Source organism: Mus caroli, chromosome 11 (genome assembly GCF_900094665.2).
Source record: "Mus caroli chromosome 11, CAROLI_EIJ_v1.1, whole genome shotgun sequence".
Classification (NCBI taxonomy): domain Eukaryota; kingdom Metazoa; phylum Chordata; class Mammalia; order Rodentia; family Muridae; genus Mus; species Mus caroli.
The window spans coordinates 52466616-52490087 of NC_034580.1; the positions used below are offsets into that span (position 1 = coordinate 52466616).

At 51.6% G+C, this 23472-nt stretch overlaps 1 protein-coding gene and 1 long non-coding RNA gene across 2 annotated transcripts in view; one reads left to right on the forward strand and one right to left on the reverse strand.

Annotated features, from left to right (window-relative positions):
- The window catches only part of LOC110305251, a 19059-nt gene extending 10089 nt beyond the window's left edge, over nucleotides 1–8970 (reverse strand). Inside the window, exon 1 of the long non-coding RNA XR_002379145.2 lies at nucleotides 8609–8970. This is a non-coding gene — a long non-coding RNA (uncharacterized LOC110305251). The remainder of the gene's footprint in view (nucleotides 1–8608) is intronic.
- The window catches only part of Galnt10 (polypeptide N-acetylgalactosaminyltransferase 10), a 141889-nt gene continuing 123780 nt past the window's right edge, over nucleotides 5364–23472 (forward strand). The window contains exon 1 of the mRNA XM_021177122.2: nucleotides 5364–5634. Within this exon, the coding sequence (XP_021032781.1) occupies nucleotides 5476–5634 (159 nt within the window). The 5' untranslated portion in view covers nucleotides 5364–5475. The remainder of the gene's footprint in view (nucleotides 5635–23472) is intronic.

Here is a 23472-nt window from a genome sequence, read left to right on the forward strand (position 1 = left end):
AGAGAGAGAGAGAGAGAGAGAGAGAGAGAGAGAGAGAGAGAGAGAGACCAATTGTCCTACCTCCCACTCCCACGTGCTAAGGTTACAGATACACACCAAGCCCAGCCGAGTAAGAAATGGGAACTTGAATCTGCTGCTCAAGGCCTTGACAAGATTAAAGAGAGTTTGAAACAGACTGACCTCGCCACTACCTCAAGGACTTCACGTCCCTCTGCTCAGAGCTAGGCCTCGCCAAGCCTGGCTCCGCAACAGGGCTTCTGAAGGCAAGGGGAGGCCACCCAGCTGGAGCAGCATGCTGCGGGCTTGCACCTGTCACCCTGTCCCTTGAGTGGCTCTGTCTGTTACTGGTGACAAGATGGAATACTGAGGAACCAACCAGCCATGAAACAAACAGCTCCTTAAAGGCATGCAAAGAGAAGTGAGACTGGGAAGGAGGAGGAGAGACCCTGGTTAGGACACAGAATGTAATCCCTTCTGAAGTGTCAGAATCTCTGTTTCTCCTTGGGCTCCAGGATGTGGCAGGGTGTCAGGAGGCAAGATGCCTGCTCCAAGGATCTAGGTGGATACTCTGTTGAGAGCTTCCAGTGATGAAGGAGGAGATAAGCCTGTGGCCAAGAAAGCCTTGTGCTAGCCAGGTGTGGTGCTACACGCCTTTAATCCCAGCATTCGGGAGGCAGAGGCAGGCGGATTTCTGAGTTCGAGGCCAGCCTGCTCTACAAAGTGAGTTCCAGGACAGTCAGGGCTATACAGAGAAACCCTGTCTCAAAAAACCAAAAAAAAAAAAAAAAAAAAGCTGTGTGCTGTGATGAAACTACAGTGAGTTCTAGGTGCGGAAGAGAGAATTTTCAAAAGGATGGATGTGAAGTGATAATGTTCTCACAGGGACCCGGAGGGTGAGCGCCAGTTGGCCACATGGAAGATCTGGCAAGCAGTTGGCAGAATGGAGAGCAAATGCAGGGTCTCGGGGCCAGAAAGGAAAGAGCGGAAAGAAGGTATCTGTAGATGGGTTCAGGCAAGGAGGAGAGCCAGGTGCAAGCCAGAGCAGTCTGATTTGCCCTGCAGCTGACACTTTGTTTCTAGGCTCCTGTTGGTAATGAGCTTTCTTTTCATCCACAGTTATGATGCTCACATTGGTCAGAACCTGCCATTGGTCCTTTGAGTTCATTATCTCATCCAATGAGCACTCCAGGCTTAGTGATGAGACTTGGTCTGAAGGTAAGTGCTCCTGTGGATTTCAGTTCATGGCTAGCTCAGTTTTCCGGGGAAGTGGCATTTTTTTCTCTGTGAATAGGATAAAGTCCAGGGAGCCCTCCTCCTGTTGGAGCCCATCCCACATGGTAGAACGTGATCAAAGAGACTTCAGATTAAAGCTGGCTTCTCAGACTTCTCAGAGTCCCCATTGGGGGCAGATTGAGCTGCCGCAAGCTTTGATCAACAAGTGACTTTTGCTAAGTCGGTGAGAGAAAGCTCAAATCCAATTTCCTGTGGGATGCTCTAGGGAGCTGGAAGAAGAGGGGGAGGGAGGAGAGCAATGTGGAATGCATTCCTTCCCTAGTGACATTAATGGCATGCTTCACCCAGTCAGGAATTACTGAGCAGGACATCTAGTTGGGTCCTGGATCTCACAAGATGTAGGGAGACAGTGAACTCAGTAAGGAAGGTCCTTGGGTATTCGTCACAAATCCTTCTTCAGGAAGAGGCTCTGGGGTCCTAGTTAGCAGTAAAGGCAAGGCATGTGCTGGCTGAGATAGACATGTTTCTAGGAGACAAGGAAACGCTGCTTTGCCAAATGCTTGGGACTCATGTTCTTGACAGGGAGGCCCAGCTTCAGACCTGCTCTCGAGAAAACCAAGCCAATGGAGATGAGATTTCCGAGATGGAGAGTAGGGAAGCCATCTCAAGAGGTAGCACCTCTGGTCCTCTGGTTCCTGAGAAAACGAGGAGAACGCTGCAAAGGATTAGAGGAAAAGAGTTCTAGAAGTTGTCCGGTTTCCCTTCTGGTGCTGTGACAAAACACTGACTAAAAACAACTTGGGGGTTGGAGGGAAGGGGTTTGTTTTGGGCTCTTTACTTCCAGGTCAAAGTCTGTCATTGCAGGAAGCCAATGAGGGGGCTAGGGTCAGGAACCGGGGAAGAAGGCTGCTGGTTCACTCTCTACCTCACTCTTAGCCTTATGTCCCTCCAGCTTTCTTCTTCAACCCAGGACCTCCTGCCTAGGGACCTCCCACTGCAGGCTGGGCCCTCCTACATCACTTAATAACCAAGACGATCTCCCACCGATGTGCCCACCCCAAAGGCTTTGAGCTAAGGAGTCTCTTGGGTTATTGGTGTGTGTGCACGCACATGCATGTGGAGGTCTGGGGACAAGTTTGATGTCATTACACAGACACCTTCCACCTTCTTTCTTTGCTTTAGCTGACCAGAGAGTTTCTAAGGCTCCACCTCTGTCCATTCCCCCTCACCACCACTGGGGATTACAGGCATGCACTTCTGTAATCCTAGCTTTTCAATCAGTTCTGTGGCTTGGTCCTCGGGTCCTCAGGCTTGAGAGCCGAGTGCTTTGTTGACCCAGCCATCTCCGCAGTCCTCTCATGAGTTATTCTAAGGTAAGGGAAGCCACAGTGTTTACAACAGGGTCACGATAGATACTGCTACCTTCACCATGCTCAAGGGTGGAGAAGCAGTGCCATCTAACTACACCAACGCTGCAAGCTCACGGCAGCACCGGACACAGACAGGACCCAGCATTACTCATAACTGGGGATTGATGGGGATAGCCCAAATGTCCATCAACAGCTAACTGGATAAACAAACATAGGGTATGCATGTGTGATTTCTCCTGGGGAGATGTGAGTAAATGCCTGTCACAGATAGGACACTGACCACATACCAAAGAAATGATGTCACCTAAGTCTATTTTAGGGAGCCAGCTGACTTGTTATTTGGGCTATTTTCAGGGGCATCACAAAAAAGCCCATAGCAGTATGGATGATAGCTCATGCACCCTGGAGCTCCCTGAAGAAAGACAGCATGGTTGATCCTGAGGGTCTGTTCTCCCCAGGATTGTTTCGGTTTACATAACTTTGGGGAGGAAAATTAACCTTTAAAAAAAAAGATTTATTTATTATATGTAAGTACACTGTAGCTGTCTTCAGACACACCAGGAGGGGGCATCAGGTCTCATTATGGAAGGTTGTGAGCCACCATGTGGTTGCTGGGATTTGAACTCAGGACCTTCGGAAGAGCAGTCAGTACTCTTAACCACTGAGCCATGTCTCCAGCCCATCTTTTAACTTTTTAAGTTTCTTGAGTCTTGTGAGACTAGTTTACTTCCTGAGTCTTAGAAGTATCTCTCATCCTTTTGGGTGGGAAAGCACACACACACACACACACACACACACACTGTAATAAAAGTGTTGGTTTTTTTTTTTTAATGGTTAAAACCGGTAAAATTGTTATGTGTATTACAGCACACTATAAATTATTTTTAAAGACATTTATTATATATGTGTATGTACTTAAATGTACACCTGTGCACCGTACGTGTGCAGATGCCCACACAGGCCAGAAGAGAATATCAGATGCCCTGGATCTAAATTATAGGCAGTTGTGAGCTATCTCATGTGGGTGCCAGGAGCCAAATATGGGTCTGGGGAACTGAACCCAAGTTCTCTGGAAGAGCAGCAAGTGCTTTAACCATGGAGGTATCTCGCGGTTCCTATACGACTATTATTTTTTAAAGATGTTATAAACAGAAGAATGTTCAGAGGGTGCATCTAGGTATGGATGATAAGACAAAGGTCCCCACGTGGGAGTGCCTGCCATGTTCTGAGGAACAGCAAGGGGGATGGGTTTGGGGCAACTTGGAGGAAGAGGTGATGATTTCCTTAGACATAGAGGTGTCCCCTGACATAGACAAAGAGGTCTGGGGTTTTGTTTGTTTTTTTAGGTGCAAGAATTTGTATGGTCAACACCACTTGGGGGAACATACAAAGCTAGCAGCAGAATCAAAGAAAGAAAGGCCAGGCAGAGGGGGAAGGAAATATTTGACCTTAGGGGAATATAACGCAGGGATTTTGACTTTAACTGCAATGCTGTGAGTGACCCAAGCTGAGATGTTAGGAAAAAAAAAAAATCACTGCTCAGTCTGGAGTTAGACCGGCAAGGCTAGAATTTAGGATACTAGTCCCAGGATAGTGGTAGCCACAGGGCTCAGTGGCTTCGCTGGAGAAGCAGAGGAAAGAGTCAACGCGCGCGCTCCGGCAGGAAGGCTGGGGAGGAGGGGGCTGCCCTTGGGCATCCGGGAGCAAGCTGTTAAAAGACAGGCGCGCTGCGGAGGAGGATCCCACAGGCTTCATATGAGCCCAAGTCAGCAGCTCAGAAGCCAGATTTCTTTGGACAAGTCAAGCCTCCCTAGTTCTGCTATGCACAGCCGAGCTTTCAGTTCTGCGCACCCCACCCCACCCTCCGCCCAGGCACCAGTGAGAATTCTGCTTTTCCTTGCTCCTCACTCCTGGTCCAGAATCGGGCCCACTGTGGGCGCTCGCTGGTGGTTTGAATTCGAGAGAGGAAAGGACACGAGGTTTCGGGAACGTGCTCTGGGGCACTGTGTCCAGAAGCACACTTGGGACTGGAAGGCAGTCAGTCCAAGTCCACTAGCTTGCATGTGCGTAAGAATAGCTCTCGCATAGAGGCTCCGGTCATCTCCTCGATGGTTTTGCAAAGAACCCAGACTAGTGACGGAGCATCCAGCACTCCACAGGTTGGAGAGGGGGAAGGAAACTCAGACACCCACTGAGCGATGCGCAAGGTGCCCTCTGCATACAGGTTGTGCGGAGTCCCCAGGTCAAAGGCAGGTCTGGTTGGCACGTCCCGGGGCAGAGCCGGGAAAAGAGTGGACTGCAGCATCCCAGCGCAGTAGGTTGTAGCATGTCCTCACAGTCCCGGGGCTCTCGCTGGCTGAGAACTTGCAGAGAGCCACGCGAATTCCCCGGGGTGTCCCCGATCGCGTGCCCCGCGGCCCCTGCGAGCGCCCAACTCCCTAACTCCGGGACTTTGGCAAAGCTGCAGCGGGCGGGGAGCAGTGGAGAAGCAGGACGCACCATTAGAGCCCACGGGGGGGGGTAGCAATCAGGAGCCGGGGCCCTCTTGCATCCTGGAGGACAGAGATGCTCTTTGAGTAGATGAAGAATTGAAGGATGGAGGCGTACAGGACTCAACCGTGCATCTCTTGGCGGAAGGCGAGGTGTAGGAGGTGGAATGAGATGCCGAGGGATGATGGGGTTGGAGCGCACCCCCACGGCGGTGACACGGTGGAGGCGTCCGGCTCCCCCGCCGGCGAGCAGCGGAAGTGCCGCGGAGTTGGAGCGGGGCCGGCGTCGCGGCCGCTACTGCTGGCCGAACTGCTGCCGCCGCCGGGCGGACGGGCGGACGCGCAAAGCCGGGGGGCGGGCGCGGCGGGGCGGACCGGCCCCGATGAGGCGCAAAGAGAAGCGGCTCTTGCAGGCGGTGGCTCTGGCTCTGGCGGCCCTCGTCCTGCTGCCCAACGTGGGGCTTTGGGCTCTGTACCGCGAGCGGCAGCCCGACGGCAGCCCTGGGGGATTGGGGGCAGCGGTGGCCCCCGCGGCGGTTCAGGTGAGTGGTCTGCGGCCGAGAGTTGGGAGCACTCTTTCTCCCACTTCGCTCCCACCCTGCAGTTCCTTGTTCTACCTATCCTTCGTGTCTGCTCTGAGGCATCCCATTTTGGGGATGGCAACATCGAGGCTTAGGGAAGGTCAAAGATTTATCCAGGCTCTTGCTCCAGTCTAAAACAGTGTTCTTCAGCCCCAGGCCCTTTTCCTAGTTTACCCCATTCCTCTTATTGCCGTCTATAATTCCTGGCCTCTTCAGCTCTCTCTTTTTCGGAGGATCCTACCTGCATCTCCGTGCCACCCTGGATTGTTTGTTCTGAGGTAAGAGTGGAGATTCTGGTCCTTGTCGGTGTTCTTCAGATAGTCTCTGCCCCTAGCCTCCACTCTCGCCTGCTGATTCTAATGTTTCGAGTCAGACCAGATCCTTCCTGGTTTGCTGTCTACACAGGCACTCCTAGGTCTCATCTGGAGCAAGCTTGCTCTTGCTCTTGCTCTTGCTCTTGCTCTTGCTCTTGCTCTTGCTCTTGCTCTTCTCTTCTCTTCTCTTCTCTTCTCTTCTCTTCTCTTCTCTTCTCTTCTCTCTCTTCTCCTTCCCTCCCTTTTTCCCTCCTTCCTTCCTGTGTATGTGTACCTTACCTACATGTATGTCTGTCTGCACCACACAGGTGCATGGTGCTCACTGAGGTCAGAAGAGGGCACAGGCTCCCCCGAAACTGGAGTTACAGATGGCTCTGAATCACAGTGTGGTTGCTGGGAATCTAACCTGGAAGACCAGCCACTGCTTCTAAACAAGTGATCCATCTCTCTCCCACCTCCCACATCACCCAGTCTTTTTATCCTAGTCAAATTCTGAGCCTCTGAGCCCAGGCCCCAGAGGAGGTCAAGGACTGAGTGAGTGCCTGTCATTGAACTTGCCACCTTTGACATGAGTCTAGCAGCTCTGGTAGAGGACTCTCCAAATGTCTCAGAGCCACAGGTGTCAAACACCCCCAGGACAGAACACCTCCAGCCTTCCTTCTTTGTACTAATGAGAGATGTTTCTTGTAGACAAAATTGAGATGCTCTGCCTCTTTAAAGTTGTATGTATGAGTGTGTGCGCGCATTGTGTACGTGCATGTGCGCGCGTGTGTGTGTGTGTGTGTGTGTGTGTGTGTCCACGAGTGCGTGCATTTGGAGTAGCAGTCTCCTGGCTTAGATGAACTCTCACTTTCCTCCAGCCATCCCAGCTTCCCTACCCCAGCTCCTGGCAAGCGTGGGCACACTACACTTGAATTATTCCTCCAGTGGGACATTTAAGAGTTGCTTACCGGATTTTCTTGGTCCTGTGGGAAGTGCGTCGATGTGCACCAGGGTCAGCCTTGACTGACTGCTGGCTGGCCTTGAGGGAAGAGGCTGACTTCTTGAGATTGATGCTTTACCTCCCCCCATCCCCCCCGCCCCCCCCCCCCCCCCCCCCGCGCCTTTCCAGTGTTAGGGCTTCCATCTGGGCTTTCTGGCTTCTTGGGCATGGAAGATTCTTGGTCTACAGAGCGGATCAATTTAAACTTGGCATGTCACTCTGGTAACTTGTAAATCATCCTCAAGGTCCGGATGATCTGTCTATCTGGTAGGAAAGTTAGGAAACCCCATTTCTAAATCCCTGCTTTGAATTCTGAAAGCTGGTCTAGAGCTCTCTCCCTTAAACTCTTTGTCTGAGTGGGGTTTTCCTGTGGGAAACCTCTTTCCTCTGTTACTGCCCTGTGGGTCACCAGTGTCAGCAGGCCAGACTCGTGTTCTAAGCTCAGCTGTTGACTTGCTGTGCATTGATGAGTCTGGTCTCCCACTCTGAGCCTTGCTTGCTCTGTGTGTATGATTTGATGCCAACATTCTGTGATGCTGTCAATGTGCCAGTGGGGAGTGGGGCAGGGCCACTTCTTTTTCCTTTCCTGAGGTCCCTTATAACAGTCCTATCTTGGGATGCTCTGCTGAACACAGCCCTGGCTGAGGGGGGCAGGGTGTCTAGCCAGGTCAGACTCTCCCACGGAATAGCTGTGAGCAGTTCTAAAATAACCCTTGACATTCTGCCTCTGCATGGAGAGAGTTCTGCTGTAAAGGCCAGAGACATCCTAATTTTCATTTTCTATAGAGCCAGATGTGTAACAAGAAGGTCAAGGTTAACTGTCAGTTTGGCCTTAGCTTTCACGGTGAATTACTGACTGTACAAAAGGCTATTGATGCAGTATGGCCACCTTTTGAGCAGAGAGAGAGAGAGAGAGAGAGAGGAGGAACAGCAGCTGAGTACCTCTTGGAGGTGCTACCTGGACTCACTGAGAGGGCTGGTTTACACGCTCTGGTTTTTTGTCTGCCTCTCTGGGATGGCACAGAGGGGAGGAAGAAATAGTGGAGAGTATGGAAGGCTTCCATGCACTTATCATTGCTTCTTGGGGGGTCACAGAAGGGAACTGTTTCCCAAGGATGGGCCCTGGTAGGTGCAGCAGGATTCAGCATTCATGGGCTGCCTGTCTGGTACAGTCTGCCAAATTTCCACACAGCCCCTTTGTGTTCCACTCTCCTGCAGATGCAGAACCCTCCAGTCCCTCTCCCGAATGTCAGCTGGCCTCCAGGAAAGAAGCCGGCTTCTCCCACCCTTCTCTGTCAGGGGCTAGCTGGGAAACAGTTTTCAGCACCCAGAGTTGTTGGGACACTGATGAACCAGTCAGCACTCTGGCACCATCGAGTCATCTCCGTGATCTTCCTGGTAGAAATTAGTGCTGGTCTGGAAGGTAGCTGAGTTGATCAAGTGCTTGCCTGTGGCCAGTCCTCAGTGCCACATCAACCAGCCTGTGGTGCACATCAGTAATTTCAGTACTCAGGAAGTGACAGGAAGAGAATTGGAGTTCAAAGGCCAACCTTGGCTACAGGAGACCTTGCTCTAGAGCAACACCTGTTGGCTCTGTTACCGTGAGACGTTCTAGTGGCTTTTCTGTGAGATGACACACCTGGGTTTGAGCAGTCCTCTGATGCCTTGCCCTGTGGTGCCTCATCCTGGTCCTGTTGGAGCCACCAGGGGGGACATTTGATTCATAAAGTGAACGTCATGTGCCCTTGCTGGTCACATAGCTGGCTCTTCTGAAAGTCGCAAGATTGAGTAAGGAAAGAAAGCCGGCCTCGAGGCCATTTTTGTTTTAACTTGGGCTTCCTTCTCATTCCCACTCCCTAGACGGCCTGACATCTTGGTTTAACTCTAGGATTGGTTTTCATCTTGCAGAGCCTGGGAGCTGGTTCTCAACACCCCACAGTAGGAATCCCAAGTGCAGCTCCTCCCACTTCTGAGCCAGGAAGAGAATTGGCTTCTCTGGGTAATGGCATCTGTTTGGTAGAGAAAGGTGGGATCATGGAATCCCAGTGTCTATGACTTTTAAGTATCAGGTCTTTTTCTCATGGAGTCAGAGCTAAACTTGGTTCTTAGAACATCTGGAAATCAATAACCCTCCCCTCCCCCCACCCCCGGTTTCAGTCTTCCTGGTAGTAGAAACTTACCCGTCAGCAAGTTAAGTACCATGGAAATGTGGTCTGGAGTGGTTTCTTTACTGTTCCAAGGTGGAGTTGGTATCCTTTAGACTGATAATCACTTCTCTGTCAGCTCGGCCAGATGAAATCTGATGCCAACCGGGGAAGGGTTCTTGACTTAGCCAAGCAAATCTGCTCCTGCCTCCTCCTCCTCCTCCTCCTCTTCCTTCTCCTCCTCTCGGGCCTGCTGTCTGCCAAGGATGAGTACAGAGAGAGGTCTGACTAGTTCTCTCCTGCCCTAAGCCCATTGTGACCTCGGCGAAGTGATTTAACCTCTCTGGCCCTTGTCTTCCTCACGTGTGAGCTGTGTGTAGATTCAGAAAGAGGCAAATGTCTATCATTGTGGTGCCCACCCACCTGTGGCCAGGGCCGACAATGCTAATCAGGTTTTACTACCAATCCCAGACTTGGCCTCAGTTCGTTCCTTTTTGGTTTCTTTTTTTGGAGGGGAGGGGATGTGTGAAATATAGATTTTGTTGCGGCTTTTCCGATTCTGATGTCCCAGGATTCTGTGAGTTTGGAAGTATGGGTCGGAAAGGTCTAGAGTCCAGCTGAAGCCCTGACTAAGGAATCTGTTCCTCTTCCAGCGTCTCTCAGGCAGCTTTGTGTGTGTTAGCTCCGGTGACAGATGACAGATAATGGAACCCGGGGATGGGAAAGCAAAGGCCTATTTAAAAGATAACCATCTAGCTTGCTAATTGGTACCTTGTCTACAGCCAGCTCTTATTCGGAAAATGGCATCCAGGATGTCTTTTGTTGCTGTATAAAAGGCAACCTGGGGGTGAAGGAGGCCTTGTTGTAGCTCACTGTTCCTCACAGTGGCGTCTGTGCTTTGCACACCTACCTGGTCCTTCACATCATCTGTGGAAGCAGAGGGTTTGTATAAGAATCTCGTTTCTCCAGAGAATCGCTGTTCCCATGGGTTCCTGGAGTGGGGACAGGAAGTAGATCCTACAGGTACCAGTTCCCATGGGTTCCGCAGTGGCCTTCCTGCCTGCAGATGTCCAGAGACCAGGAAGGTAGAGTGCGTTTGTCGAACTACTGAACGTATCAGAGCAGGCAGGGGCTTCAGAGGACCTCTAGGCCAGCCCCCTTCATTTTTGTCTGATGGAAACTGAGGCCCCGGGGGGGGGGGGTGATGGCTGAAAACAAGTTCTCACCGGAGAAATGCAGACCAGAATGCAGCGCTCTGAGGTTCATGCTCCGTTTCGCAGCAGAGGCTTTTCCTCCACAGACTAATATTTGCGCCTTCCCTGCCATTATTTCCCCTGAGAGCCAAGATGATCTCGCTGAGTCCCTGAGGCCAGCAAATAAAATGGATTAAACGTTAGGGCTGTGAAGGGACCTTGCTTGAGGCAGAGAGATTCAAAGGTATTGGTACGTGGCAGTGTTGCTGTCCACAGCAGACAGAACTAACTGGTTCTCTTTATGTGCTCCTTTATGTTCTCTTCTGTATCAATTTCGAATAACAGTGGATTCAGCCTGAAATGCTACAGAAGAAGCTCGCAGGCTCCTCCGGGATCATCTGGTTCTAAGCATTGGGTGATCTGGGTTCTCTTGCTTCTTCTGGCTTTTTCTCTGTTACTTCTGACCTAGACCAAGTCTCTATGGTAGCAGAGCATGATCCTGGCAGAGTCTGTCTCTGGCTGCCTGTGTAGAAGAGAGAAGAAACCATTTTTCTTATGAGCTCTGCCTTCCTGTTCCACTTTAGGGTGCCACGCCCAGGACCTGTCACAACCACACATCTGCTGGGGTGGGGGGTACTCCACCCATGTTGGAAATGGGGGAGGGTTAGCCCTCTTAGGTGGGAGAAAGGATAGCTCCTCACAGAAGAATCTGAAAGAAAGAGATGTCCCAGGCAGAAGCTAGCTTGTCGTCACAGAGCCTGGTGCATTTCCCCAGGCATTGGGCTTAGGCATCACCAGGATGCACCGCTTGGGTCCCCTGGACTGACCCTCATATGCAGAATCTGTGACTGTAAGTTTGTGTTCCTATTAGCCCTGCCCATCTTGGACTGAGATTCAGAGTATGGCCTTGTTCATGGCTGGGGAGGCTTGGGCCCAGGTTTTTTGCCAACGCTGCGTGGGGGGCCTGGAAGCCGTAGTCCTGGTTCATCCCGCCAGTTCTGTGGCCGCCTTCCTCTCCCCTCACACGTGTCCTGAGTGCAGCCCTTCCCCTCCACACACCACCAGCCAGTCCACTGCACATTTTCTCTCAAGCTGAGAAAAGAACTTCTCTCTCTCCAGCTTCGACTTTTTTCTGCCTGGCCCTGTTCACTGGAGGAGGCGGAGTGTTCATACTTTGGAAGCTAGCGGAAGCTAAACAATCCCGCTTGCTGCTGGTGGTGGGTGTGTGTTTATGCGTGTGTAGCTTTCTCTCCATGTGGCACCCTCTTCTCTCTTATCTTTCCCGTGGTTCCTGTCTGCTGCCCTCTGCTGAGTGCTGATAGGAGACAGAAAGGGAGAAAGCAAGCCCGGGTTTCTTCTCTTCGCTCTTGAGAGAAAGCTGAGCTTCAAATGCTGGATTTTTCTCCTACCTTCTCAGGAGAGAAGCCACCACCTAAAGCAACATTTGTAAGAACGATTACAATGTTGCGGGGTTAGGGGAGTGGCTCAGTAGGTAAGATGGCTGCTCAGTAAGCTTGAGCACCTGGGTATGAGTCTCCAGCACCCACATAGAAAGCCAGCCAGGCAAGACTGTGTATGCCTGTTGCCTCAATATTGGGGGCAAAGACAGTTGGATTTCGAGAGCCTGCTGGACAGCTAGGCTAGTCACAAACAGCCTTCTGACTCTCGAGTGCCCCCGTCTGTGGGTGCTTAGGTATTTGGTGGTAGAGGAAGACACTGCACGTCCTGTTCTAGCTTCTGCGTGGATGGGCATGGGTGCACACACCTGGATGTTCACATACATAGCCACACACACACACACACACACACACACACGCACGCACGCACGCACGAGCATGAGTCCTGTTTAAACCTTCATTATTCCATTTCTCTATCTGATCAGGGAAAAAAGACCAGTCTCTCAGCTCATCCCTTCATTCCCTCCTGTCTGAGCAGAGGGGAGAGGCCATTGCCTTGGGACTAAACCTTTCCAATAGGCCTCTGACATGACCTCCGTGCTCTCTTAAGACTGTGGCTGGGCAGAGTGCAAGGGCCCAGCTTTGCTGCCCCAGAGCCTGATTCAAACCCCCAGGCCTAGGTGGGCCACCTGACATCTGTACCCTGAAATCCCTGGCCCGTGCCACAAGAGTTACACTAATTATCTTGGAACTCCTTTCGAGGATAAACTCGCCACAGGTCACCGAGTACAAAGCCCTGAGCGCAGCACTTAGCTCAGAATTAGAGCCCCTGACGGCAGTCAGAATGGCCCTGTTTCAGCTTGACCTGGCTTTGGGTAGGGACTGGTTTCTTAGCTTCTCTGTGACTGAGAGGTTGTCACCGGAAGGTTAGGGGTGTGGGAGGAAGGTCTGGTCCACACGGAGGCGGCATAGCTTCTGAGCATATCATAGCTAGTTGGTTGGTAGAGTGGTATGAATGATGTCACATGTGCCAACGCTTCTCTTTGCACACAGCTCTCGGACTATTTGGAGCCCAAAGCAGATTTTGGGTAGTGGTGGTGCCAGCCCTCTTCACTTCCTACCTGGGAAGGAACCTGAATATCTTTCTAGAATTCTCTCCTGAGCAGTTGCCTCCAGGAAGTGTGTTTGGCCATGCTAGCCCCAGGAGTTCTCCTGAGCCTCCCTTGCTTGGATGGGGAGCCTTCCTGGGTACCCACTCTTCTTGGCGAGACATCCGTGTTAATCTGTCATACTCCATGGTCATTTCTGACCCATGCAGACTACTTCATGAAGTCAGGGATGCACTTCTCCTGTTTGTTCCCACATTACACAATGACCGAAGACTGCCAGATAAGCTGTATGGCTGGTTCTTAGTAGCCACTGGCCAGGGCTGGAGGCTTAGCCTCAAGAATGGCTTTCCATGAGCTTTGGGGTACTGAGAACCCCAAGCCTGGGAAGGATGGAGACCTCAAGGGTGTGGCTGAGCTTCATCCCTGGAGCTTCCCGCACACACATCTGGGGGACCAACCCCTTCTTGGGCCCACTCCAGCTGCCGCGGTAATGCCCCCAGCAGGCCTCTTCTCTGTAGCTTTTCTGTTGGGGAGTGGGGAACAGCTCTCTGCCAGATGCCAGCAGGTCGGGCTCTGAGCCTGTGTCCTGGTCTAGATCCATTCTGAGTGGTGGTGACTTTTTGCATGTTCTTTTGGGCTGGGTGCCTGCCACCTGCTGCCTTCCAGGGCGGGGTTGTACCTGTGGGACCAGGGCAAGGACCAGGAACCAGGAACCCCAGGGGAAGGGTGGTTTCATGGAGAACTCAGCAGCCTTTCCCTGTAGCGATGAGGGCAGAAGGGACCGTGTGGAGCTGTGAACCAGTTCTATCTCATTCTTAGGCCTGGCTGCTCCTATCTTAGGTCCCATGACTGGCCTTTGAAGCATCAAGCTCCTTCTCCCCAAATGAGCATGTTACACTATGTCACAACACCCTGGTGTTAGCTAACGATGGGGTGACTGAGGTCAGCAAGATGCAGTAACCCATCTGTAGCCACACAATCAAGCAGTGGGGGAAATGGGCTTGTATGCTTCTGTCCACTGCTGTAGAGCCACTGTCTGTTGTGACTCCAGTCTGTCCCCTCCCTTGGCGTACAGAACAAGTTGGAGGTCACCACTGATAGGGTAAACCCAGTGCTTGTTGCTTCTGGAAGGCACCGAGTGCCCAGGAGCAGTGTGAGGATGAGGGTCCCAGCTGGACATGGTCCTTTGGCCTCCTGAAAACCTGGGCCTCCGGCTGTGTACTGGTGTGGAGTTGCTGATCAGAACTTATAGGGCTGGGTAGAACAACTGATGGAGGTGGGTATGGCTTCCCATTGCTCAGGCACACTGCTCTCAAGTGAGAACTGTTCCTTCTTGCCTGTTTCTTCCTGTATTGATTGTTGTCAGCTGCTGATAGCAGTGTGTGTGTGTGTGTGTGTGTGTGTGTGTGTGTGTGTGTGTGTGTGTATTTGTGAAATAGTTTCTAAATTTGGTGCCTAACCAGCAAAAAGTTAATGATTCTGGTGCACTGGGGTCTCTAATTTGGATTCCTGGTTATTCTGTTGACAATAAGTCCTAACAGCTGTTTTCCTCAAAAGGTCTTTTTTCATTATTTGTGTCTGGGAGGTAGTGGAGGATGGGTGGGGGTGGGTGTACTTGTGCATATAGGCATACTGATGTGAGGGCCAGAGGTCAGATGTCAGACTTTGGGTATTGTCTGCCTTATTTCTTGAGACAGGATCTCCCACTGAGACTGAGGCTCACCGGTTAGGTTAGACTGACTGACTAGTGAGCCTCATGACTCCTCTGTCTCTGCCTCCCATTCTATGGTTGGTGTTGCCACGGCTGGCTGCTCTTGATCTGTTTTTCTGTCTGTCTGTCTGTCTGTCTGTCTGTCTGTCTCTCACGTTCTTGCTCTCGCTCTAGTTCTGGCTTTTTTCTTTTCCTCTTGCTCCCCCCTCCCCCTCCTCCTCCCCTTCCTCATTCTCCCCCTCCTCCCCCCTCCTCCTTCTCCTCCCCCTCCTTCTGCATGACTTCTAGGCATTGAGTTCTGGTCTTCATGCTTACACGGGGGGGGGGGGTGTCACTTTATAGACTAAGCTAAGCCCCACTCCGTTTGTAGTTCCCCAGTTTATATGTATCCTCTAACAGATTCTAAACCATGGCTCCTGAGCTACACTTGGCCCAGGCGTAGGCTGTGGCTTGTTCAGGGCTGGCCCTTACGTGGTTAGACGTCACTGTGTTTAAATGTTAGCAGCTGATAAAGCCAGTCAGCATTCTGGCATGGATGAGGAGGGTCTCTTGAGGTCCCACCCCCTAGCTGAGGGGCTACTGAGAGTTGGTGGCTGCTAGAGGAGGGGCAGTCATTTGTCCTTGAGGGTGTGGCTATTGGCAAGTTGTCCATGCTCCAGTGGACACACCCCTGTGAGCAACACTAATTGGGTTCAGTGGGTTATTTAAAGAGAAGGCATGGAGGTGGGAGGGAGGGGGAAATGATGTTCAGGGAAGTGAGGGGTGGGCGCCAGAGGGGAAGGTGACCGAATTACATTGTATACGTGTATGGAACCATCAAAGAACAAACAACACAACCAAAGGATAAGTTGTTAATTAATTCATCTTTTTAGGAAATTTTATTTTTGGTCTTTTGGGGTAAAAATCTAAAAGCCTGGCAACTAGACCCAGGTATGAGTGTCATAAAAAAATGTGCTGGGTCCCCTAGCAGCTGCCCCTCGAGACAAGCCCCCAGCTCCCTCCAGATTTCGGAACCCTGCCACTCTTTGTGGCCAGAAACCTGGAACCTCACCCTTCCAGTTATCAGTTTATGGGAGTTTCATGGGAGACCCTTGAAAACTTGGTGACGAGATCCTAGGCTGAGAGGGTGAGTTGTGGCAGAGCCTTGTAACTCCCAGACTGTGGTTGTCAAACAAACCACCTAAACTTATATGCAGCTTCCTGCTCTATCTCACCCACATGAGGGTCCCTGCTCTCTCGGTCTCTGAACTCGGCCCCCCTATGTCTAGTGAAGCTCGCTCGTTGCTAGGAGGCTAGAGGCGGTAGTTCTTTCTCAACTCTTTGAACATGACCTGCCCTGTTTTCTTCTATGCTGGGTGTTAGCCTGCTCCGGTTTTGCATTCCTATATTGGGGGAGTGGTTGGATCTTGCAGGAAAGTGAGGACAGCTTCCTCAGCAATGGGGGACTCAGGTGTCCCAGAGTCATCTGAGAGTAGAGGACCCGTGTTCAGTCAGATTGGGGTCCCCAGCAGGTACTGGGGGAGGCAATTCAGTTGTATGCAGGTCTGAGTCCAAGGCCCTTGGATGTAGTGACCACAATTGAGGGACTTCTTCTCCTGGGAGCTTCTGCCACAGCTGCTCCATGGGGGAGGGGAAGCTTCAGCGGGAGCCTTGGCCTGGGGGAGTGAGTGGGTCACAGTCTTGGAACGACAGCCTTCCTCATCTTTGTCCCCTGGTTCCTTAGCAGAGACATTTGTCTGCATTTGACACTCAGCGTGACTACCTTTCTTCGGCCCTCTCGTCCCCCGGTGAGGTGGGTTCTGCTTGTTGTCACTACACAGACTGGACAGTGGGCTGAAGACGCCTAAGTAACCTCCAGGCCTGGGCAGAAATAAGCCACAGTGTCTGCTCCGGGCTCCCAGATTCGTGCTCTTAGTTGTCAAATTTGACTGACCCCAAGGGGAGTCATATCACCTCTCTGCCTGTAAAATAGAAACTGAGTGTCCTGGCTCATGAACAGTCTGCAGACAGGAGGGAGTGGACGGCTTCCCACCCATGGCTCTTCTTGGTCTCCCCTCAGCACAGTTATCTGTCTCTAGCACGGGGGAGTTTTCCTGCCCTCTGGGGTGCAGATCCTGGTCCCTCCTGTCCCCAGCCCTAAGCCTGCTGCTCTCCAACTCTCCTGGCAGCAAGAAAGACAGCTGACAGCTCCTGCCAGGGCCTGAGCCAGGGAACAATGGGGGACATTGAGAAGGCCTCCAGGTGCCAAGCCAGAGGTAATAAAGGGACATTTGATTAGTTTCAACCCAAATTGTCAGGCTCTGCACTCTTTCTCCGTGCAGCGGCTAAAGGGCACAAAAAAGGTACAAAGGCTTCCCTCCTTGGGGCTGGTGCCAGTTCCTGACTGGGCAGCCATCTTAAACCTGAAACTCCCAGCCGTGGGGAGCTCACTGCACTCCCCCCTCAGCAAGATCCTCAGTTCTCCACCGTGGCTCAGGGTGACATAGGATCTCTCAGTCGCCCTCCTCTCAGCTTTTCTGCCTCTTCTCAAGTTTTTCCTTTCCTAGAAAGCCTTACCTGACCATTTGCGGAGGAACTCATCTGTCTCTTGGAAGTATGTGTAGAACCTACTGCCTGGTGCTAACCCCATGCACCTTCAGGCTCAGCAGAAGGAAGTCATGTTTTCAAGCCATTGTAACAGGAGCTTTGGATGGAGGTGGGGTGGGGGGTAGAGTGGATGGGATCCCAGATCCAACGCACCTTCCCTGGAAGTTCTACTCCCAAACATGGCCGTTGTGTCTGGGGGTAATTTTTTAGTCAAGAGATCTCCTGGGCTTGTGGATAGTCTGTTTTCTGTTGCGGCTACTCAAATATGCCATTGTGGAATAAACATGGCTACCTTAGGAGTGAACATGCTGTGTTCTAATAGAACACATCTTTACGGAACAGGAAGCATGCTGAGCGGGCAAGGTCTGATTTGTTGGTCCCTGCTTTGGTCTCTTCCTGATAGAGGAGGCCCCCAGTTGACAGATGGAAGCCTTCAGGAATTGTATGACCTTGGGCTGGCCCCCCACCTGTGCAGCGCCTCTTTTGTAAATTGTGCTCACAGAGAGGATGAGTCTTGGGCCTTGTCAGTTCTGGACACACAGTGAGGCCCCCAGTTCTCCCCAGAGGGTCTGGCATACCATTGTAGCTGAGCAGAGCCCTGTAGTGCAAACCAAATAACTCCTTCCCCCTGATGCCCCAACAGGTGCCTGCCCCACCTTTCTGAGATCATAGCCCCACCCTCCTGTAAGATAATAGCCCAGTCAGTACATACAGTCAGAGAATGTCACAGGCAGAACTCAGAGGCACCTGTGCCTCCTCTAAACCTCTCCAGCAGCCTGCCAAGGCAACACCCACACTATATACAGCTCTGTTCATCTCTCCCAACTCAACACTCCAGCCATAGTGGATGCCTTAACACACCAGACATGTGTCTCCCCCATGACCCTGGATGTAGAATGCTTTTCCCAAAGACTGGTGCATGACTGGGTCATGATCTTCGAGGTCTCAGCTCCAGTGTTGTCAGCTCAGAGAGACCACTCCCCCTCTCATCTCTCTACCGTGTCTCAAACTGAATTGTCCATACTACAATTCAGTTGACTAGCATGGCCTCACTTGTCATTTCCTGGTTCATGGTTCTGTCAAGCACCGGGGGGGGGGGGGGGGGGGAGGGGTAGGTACCTTGCATGCCTTATTTACTGCTGCATACATGGTGTAGCACATAGTAGGTGCTCAGACTGTTTGCTGAATGAGTGAATGGATGGTGCATATGCTTGTCTTGAACACTCTAGAGGCGGGTGCATGACTGCTGAGCCTTCCTTTCTACTCTCTTCTTGCACATCTCATGTGGACGTTCTGGGACCCTGGTGCTGGGAGGATGCTGCACACTTTCTTCTGAAAGGAAGAGGGAAGAGACAGCCTTCCTTCTTCCCTGGTGAGATGCAAGAGTGTGAGCTCAGTGTAGCAGCCAAAGATTGTTGGCAGAGCTTGGAGGAGCCCTAGCGGGACTCCACTTCTCTCCCCCAAGCTGTTTCCATCCTCAACTGCGGGGGGTTGCTTGGTGGTACCCTTGCCTGAGGAGAGTTTTATGCATTCCCTTCAGACGATCTTGGCAATTTGAGATGCCTTCTTGGGGCTGGTAATTTTTCCTGTGGTTCTTGGGTTTGCGTCTTGGTAGCAGGAGAAGGTGTTTGCTGCAGGCAGAGCTAAGTACCCTCTCGGTCTGTGGTCTATGGTGGGTCTCTGAGGAGAAGAGCGCCTGGCCAGGCCCTGGCTTTTCCTAGGCTCACTGACACATGGATTTGAATGGGGTTGGGCTTGGGGTTTAACATATCTCTCAAGTCATGCACTAAACTCCTAAGCCGCAGTACCTCAGAATAAGACCCTACATGGAGGAAGGGCGGTAACTGGATGAGGTCATGCTGGAGTGGGCACATCCTTCATCCTCCATGACTGTTGGGGCTCTTTAGAAGAGGTGAAGAGACACAAAGGAAAGAGAGCCCTGGGAACCTAGAGGTACCATAAGCCAGAAACACGTGGCATGCCCAGAGCCGTGGGTAATAGTCTTAGCCTCTTCCTGGTACTTCTGCTCCATTTTAGTTTATGGGAAAGGTTCTCTCCTGAGAGAACATGATGTGTCACACTGCACACATGTGTTCTTTAACTAAAGCCATGCTCTTGATTAGGATCAATAACTCTCTCCATCCCTCCTCCTTCTCCTCCTCCCTTCCGCACCATTTTGTTTTGTCCCAAGTTCCTACGTTGACTGCAACAACAACAACAAAAAATTTCATTCTGAGTCCTCACTAAATTGATCTGGAGGATTACTGTATGCTAGATACAAAAGCCACCTCCTACCCCCACGCCACCTCCTTCAGCTCTCCCAGCCGAAAGAAAAACACAGGCAGGTTCTGGGTGCTGCCTGGGAGATCAGCATCACACTGTGGGGTTCTAGGAGACAGCACTGGTCAAGGTCAGAAAGAGCTTCTGTAGAGAGATGATTTTTACATAAGCCAAGACCATAGTAGTGTGTGCCTAGTAGGACTGCATCTCCCAAGTAGCAGAAAGAGTACCTTCTCCCAGAAGCAGTGGGGAAAGCAGTAGTACCTGAAACTGCATGTGTCTGGAGAGGTTGGATCTTAGGCTCTGACTGCTGGCCTGGGAGACTGGGAAGCTACAGGATGGTTAAGTCATAGGATGACTGGATACGAGCCATGGCTATACAAGAAACTGAGGTAGAGACCAGCCGCTGAGGTGGAGGGAGAGTAAATCCTTTCCTTCATCTTGCTGTGTCCAGATGACAGTGCTACAGCCACAGCACTTGTTGCTTGAAGTCTCTGAGTTCCAGATGTTGATGACACTGACTGTTGCTAGCTGTTTTGCCAGGTGTGGTGATGTCTCTGCTATGAAGAGACACCATGGCCAAGGCAACTCCTAAAAAGGGCAACATTCAATTGAGGCTGGCTTACAGGTTCAAAGGTTCAGTCCGTTATCGTCAAGGTTAGAAGCATGGCAGTGTCCAGGCAGGCATGGTGCAGAAGAAGGAGCTGAGAGTTATAGATTGCTGCCTCCCAGGCAGCTAGGAGGAGGGTCTCAAAGCCCATCCCCACAGTGATGCACTTCCTCCAACAAGGCCACACCCACTCCAAAGCCACACCTAATACTGGGCCAAGCATATTCAAAGCACCACAGTGGGGGAGGGGGCGGCAACATAGCACTGTGGGATGAGAGATTCGGTGCTGTATGGAATACTCAAGATAGTCATTGGCGCTTGAGAAGTAAAAGCAGATGTGGGACTGAGAGACACTGGCATGTAGGCAGAGCTAGATTCGTGATTTAGAAAGATCTGTCTTCTAGTTTCTGGAGCAGAAGGGTGCCCAGTCATGAAACCATGTGGCAAGATTGCTTCCCAAGCATTTGGTAGTCCAGAAGCTGAATCATGGAGTTCGTTCTCTCTCTCTCTCTCTCTCTCTCTCTCTCTCTCACTCTCTCTCTTTCTCTCTCTCTCTCTCTTCCCCCCCCCCCACTCCCACTGAGGCCAGGTGAAGCCAGAACTGATGGCTCTGTAATGGAGCCGCTGTACAAGCTGGTTTCTGCCTCATTCAGCATGTCAGTCACTCCATCAGCTTCTGACTCAGTACTGGATGTGCCCCAGGCTGCCTCTCTTTGCTAAGCACTTGACATTCCAAGAGGAAAGGATGGCTTTCCCTGTCCCTGAGGACAGCTACAGTGCTGGACAGGTCATGCCAGGGCAGAGCACCTGCTGAGCTCCTGGAGGAAGCAGAGTTAAGGATGCAGGTAGCCCCAGACTGCCTTCCTTCCCAGCGGCTCCTCCCTCCTCCGGGTCCCTCCCCACATCAGTCTCACAGCCTGTGGCTGTGATAAAATCCCTTGACAAGGTACTGGAGAGATGGCTCAGCAGTGAAAAGTACTAGCTGCTCTTCCAAAGGACCCAGTCCCTCGTAGCAGAGAAGTCAGGGGCCGGGAACTTGAAGTAGCTAGCTAGCCCCATTACACGTCCAATCAAGAGCAGAGAGAATGGATTCACGCATGCTCAGTGCTCAACTTGTTTTCCTTACTCTTAGGTAGTGCAAGGCCCAAAGTCAGGGAATGGGCCCGTTCTTCCCACATCAATTAATATAATATAGGCAGTTCCACACAGACATGCCCACAGGCCAGCCCCATCTACACAGTTTCTTACTCGAAATTCTTTCCCTAGATAAATTTAGACTGTGTTGACAGTTGAAACTAACCGCCACACTGCCTTAACCCTAGGTTTTACATCCTTGTTTTTGTTGTTTAAGCGGCTTTTACTTCACTTTATTTTAGTGCATGGATGTTTTGCTCATAGGTGTGTCTGGGCACCAAGTGCAAGCCTGGTGCCTGTGGAGCCCAGAAGAGGGAGTCAGATGTGGTGGACCTGGAATTACAGACAGTTGTGGGATGTCACGTGCATGCTGGGGATTGAACCTAGATTCCCATTAGAAGAGTAACACGTGGGCTTAACCACTGAGCCATCTCTCCAGCCCACAGGAGCTCCTCAGCCTCCTAGGTGCTGGGATGGCTGTGCCTGGTCTGAGCCTAGGCTTACGGCCACAGGTTTGACTGGGTTTGAGCCTCAGTCTGGCACGTGTGCGAGTTGGGTTGCAGGCTTTATCTCTCTATTTTCTCACTTTAAGCTGGGCGTGAAAGGCTTGGGGGTGGGGGAGAGTGCTGCTCAGTGGTGGGCATCTGCCTTGTGTGCTTGGGGTCCTGGGTTCCGTTCCCAGCACCACGGAAAAAGTAAAAGAAATAAAAATAACGGGAAGTAAAGGAGCCGCGATCACAGAACCTGCTTCCTGGGCTTCTCGTCAGGATTGGAGTACGTGTGTGTAGTTTGGCATTTAAGTGCTTGTGTGCAGATCAGAAGACCGTTTTGTGGAGTCTGTTTCCCCTGATATCTTGCATGGCAAGGGTTTGCACCTGCTCAGTAGTCATCTCACCAGCCAGTTATCAGACTTAAATGAGAGCACCTGTCTGTCTGTCTGTCTATCTGTCTCTGGCTTTTAGTGACAGATACCATTGTTACTCCAGGCCTGCCCTGACCCGAAGCTGCTGAAATTATTGTCCTGGGAAGCACCTCCCATCCAGGGTTGAGGTGGAGGGCCACCCACTGGACTCCTGACTGTATTGGAGAGGGCACTTCCATGGCAAAGGAGTACCTGCCATGGCTCTCTGTTCCTGGAGTGTGCTGGAGCTCTTCCTGCCACAGTGCTAGAGAAGGCAGCTCTGGCAAAGTGGCTCAGAGCAGGCATTGCACTAGGAAGCCACTCAGGGAACAGGTGCCAGGGAAGCTGCTGGCATCAGATGCTGCTGGTGGAGAAGTGGGCGATGGGAGATCCAGACCTGGAGACCTGCCTATGGCAAGAGCCTGGTGCCAGGGGCACTACCTCCCCTTGCTGCCTGCCCAGCTAGCATGTCGGGGTGACATGGCAACCCCTTCTTGTGCATTGTGCTGCTGCTCAGCCCCTTTTAGGGGTCACAGCACACATATTACTATGAAGGGAAACAGGTTTAAAGGTACAGAGACCTTTTTGCCTGACGGGCAGTGACAGTGTCTTTGGAGCCTAAAAGTAACAAACTTATAAGTGACTGTCATGGTTTAGCCTGATATTAATAAAATACTTCAGACGAGTGATTTAAATACTAAATGTTTACTTCTCAGGGGCATGGAGACTGGAAGTCTGAGCTCAGGGTGCCGGTGGGGTCTTTTCCTGGTAAGAGTTCTTCCTTGTTCACCGATGGTTGAGCACTTGTGTCCTATAGCTAAGAGTCTCAGAGTCTGTCCTTAAAAAGGGGGACCTACCCTTGTAACCCGTGTCCTGATTTCCTCCTAAAGCCCCACCTCCAGATACCATCAAAGCGGCCGCTAGAATTTGAACACAGACCTGGTGAAGCGTTCAGTGTGTAGCCCTGGCACCGGTGCCATCTGTTTGGGGGCATCCATGGGATGCCTGCATTGTACTACATGGCTGTCTTGCTGGAGCCTGCGGAGGCTCCTATGATCGAATGCTTTTATTTTTCCCTGTGACAAAAAAATCAGAGACGCACTGGGGGAGGAATAAAGACTGAATAAGGCCGTGTCTATTCAGGTCAGACTCTGTCACTAAACAAGTTAATTTAAGAAGTTATTAAAAATGCATCTTGGATTTGGGAATTGAAGCTAACGGCTGGTTGACCCATCTTATTTCCATTACTTTGCTTCTGGTTTGTAAATTATGCTGCGGCTCTCCTGAGGATTCTTCAGCTGTTTCCTGCTCTAGAATAGAGACCTGAACTCTGCCCCGGGCCCCTCCTCCCCATGCCGTCCTCCCCACATCTGTCCTCACCAAGTGCAAGACCTCTTCTTCTCGCAGCAGGCCGTGCTTTCTCGGTGCTTGGACACGC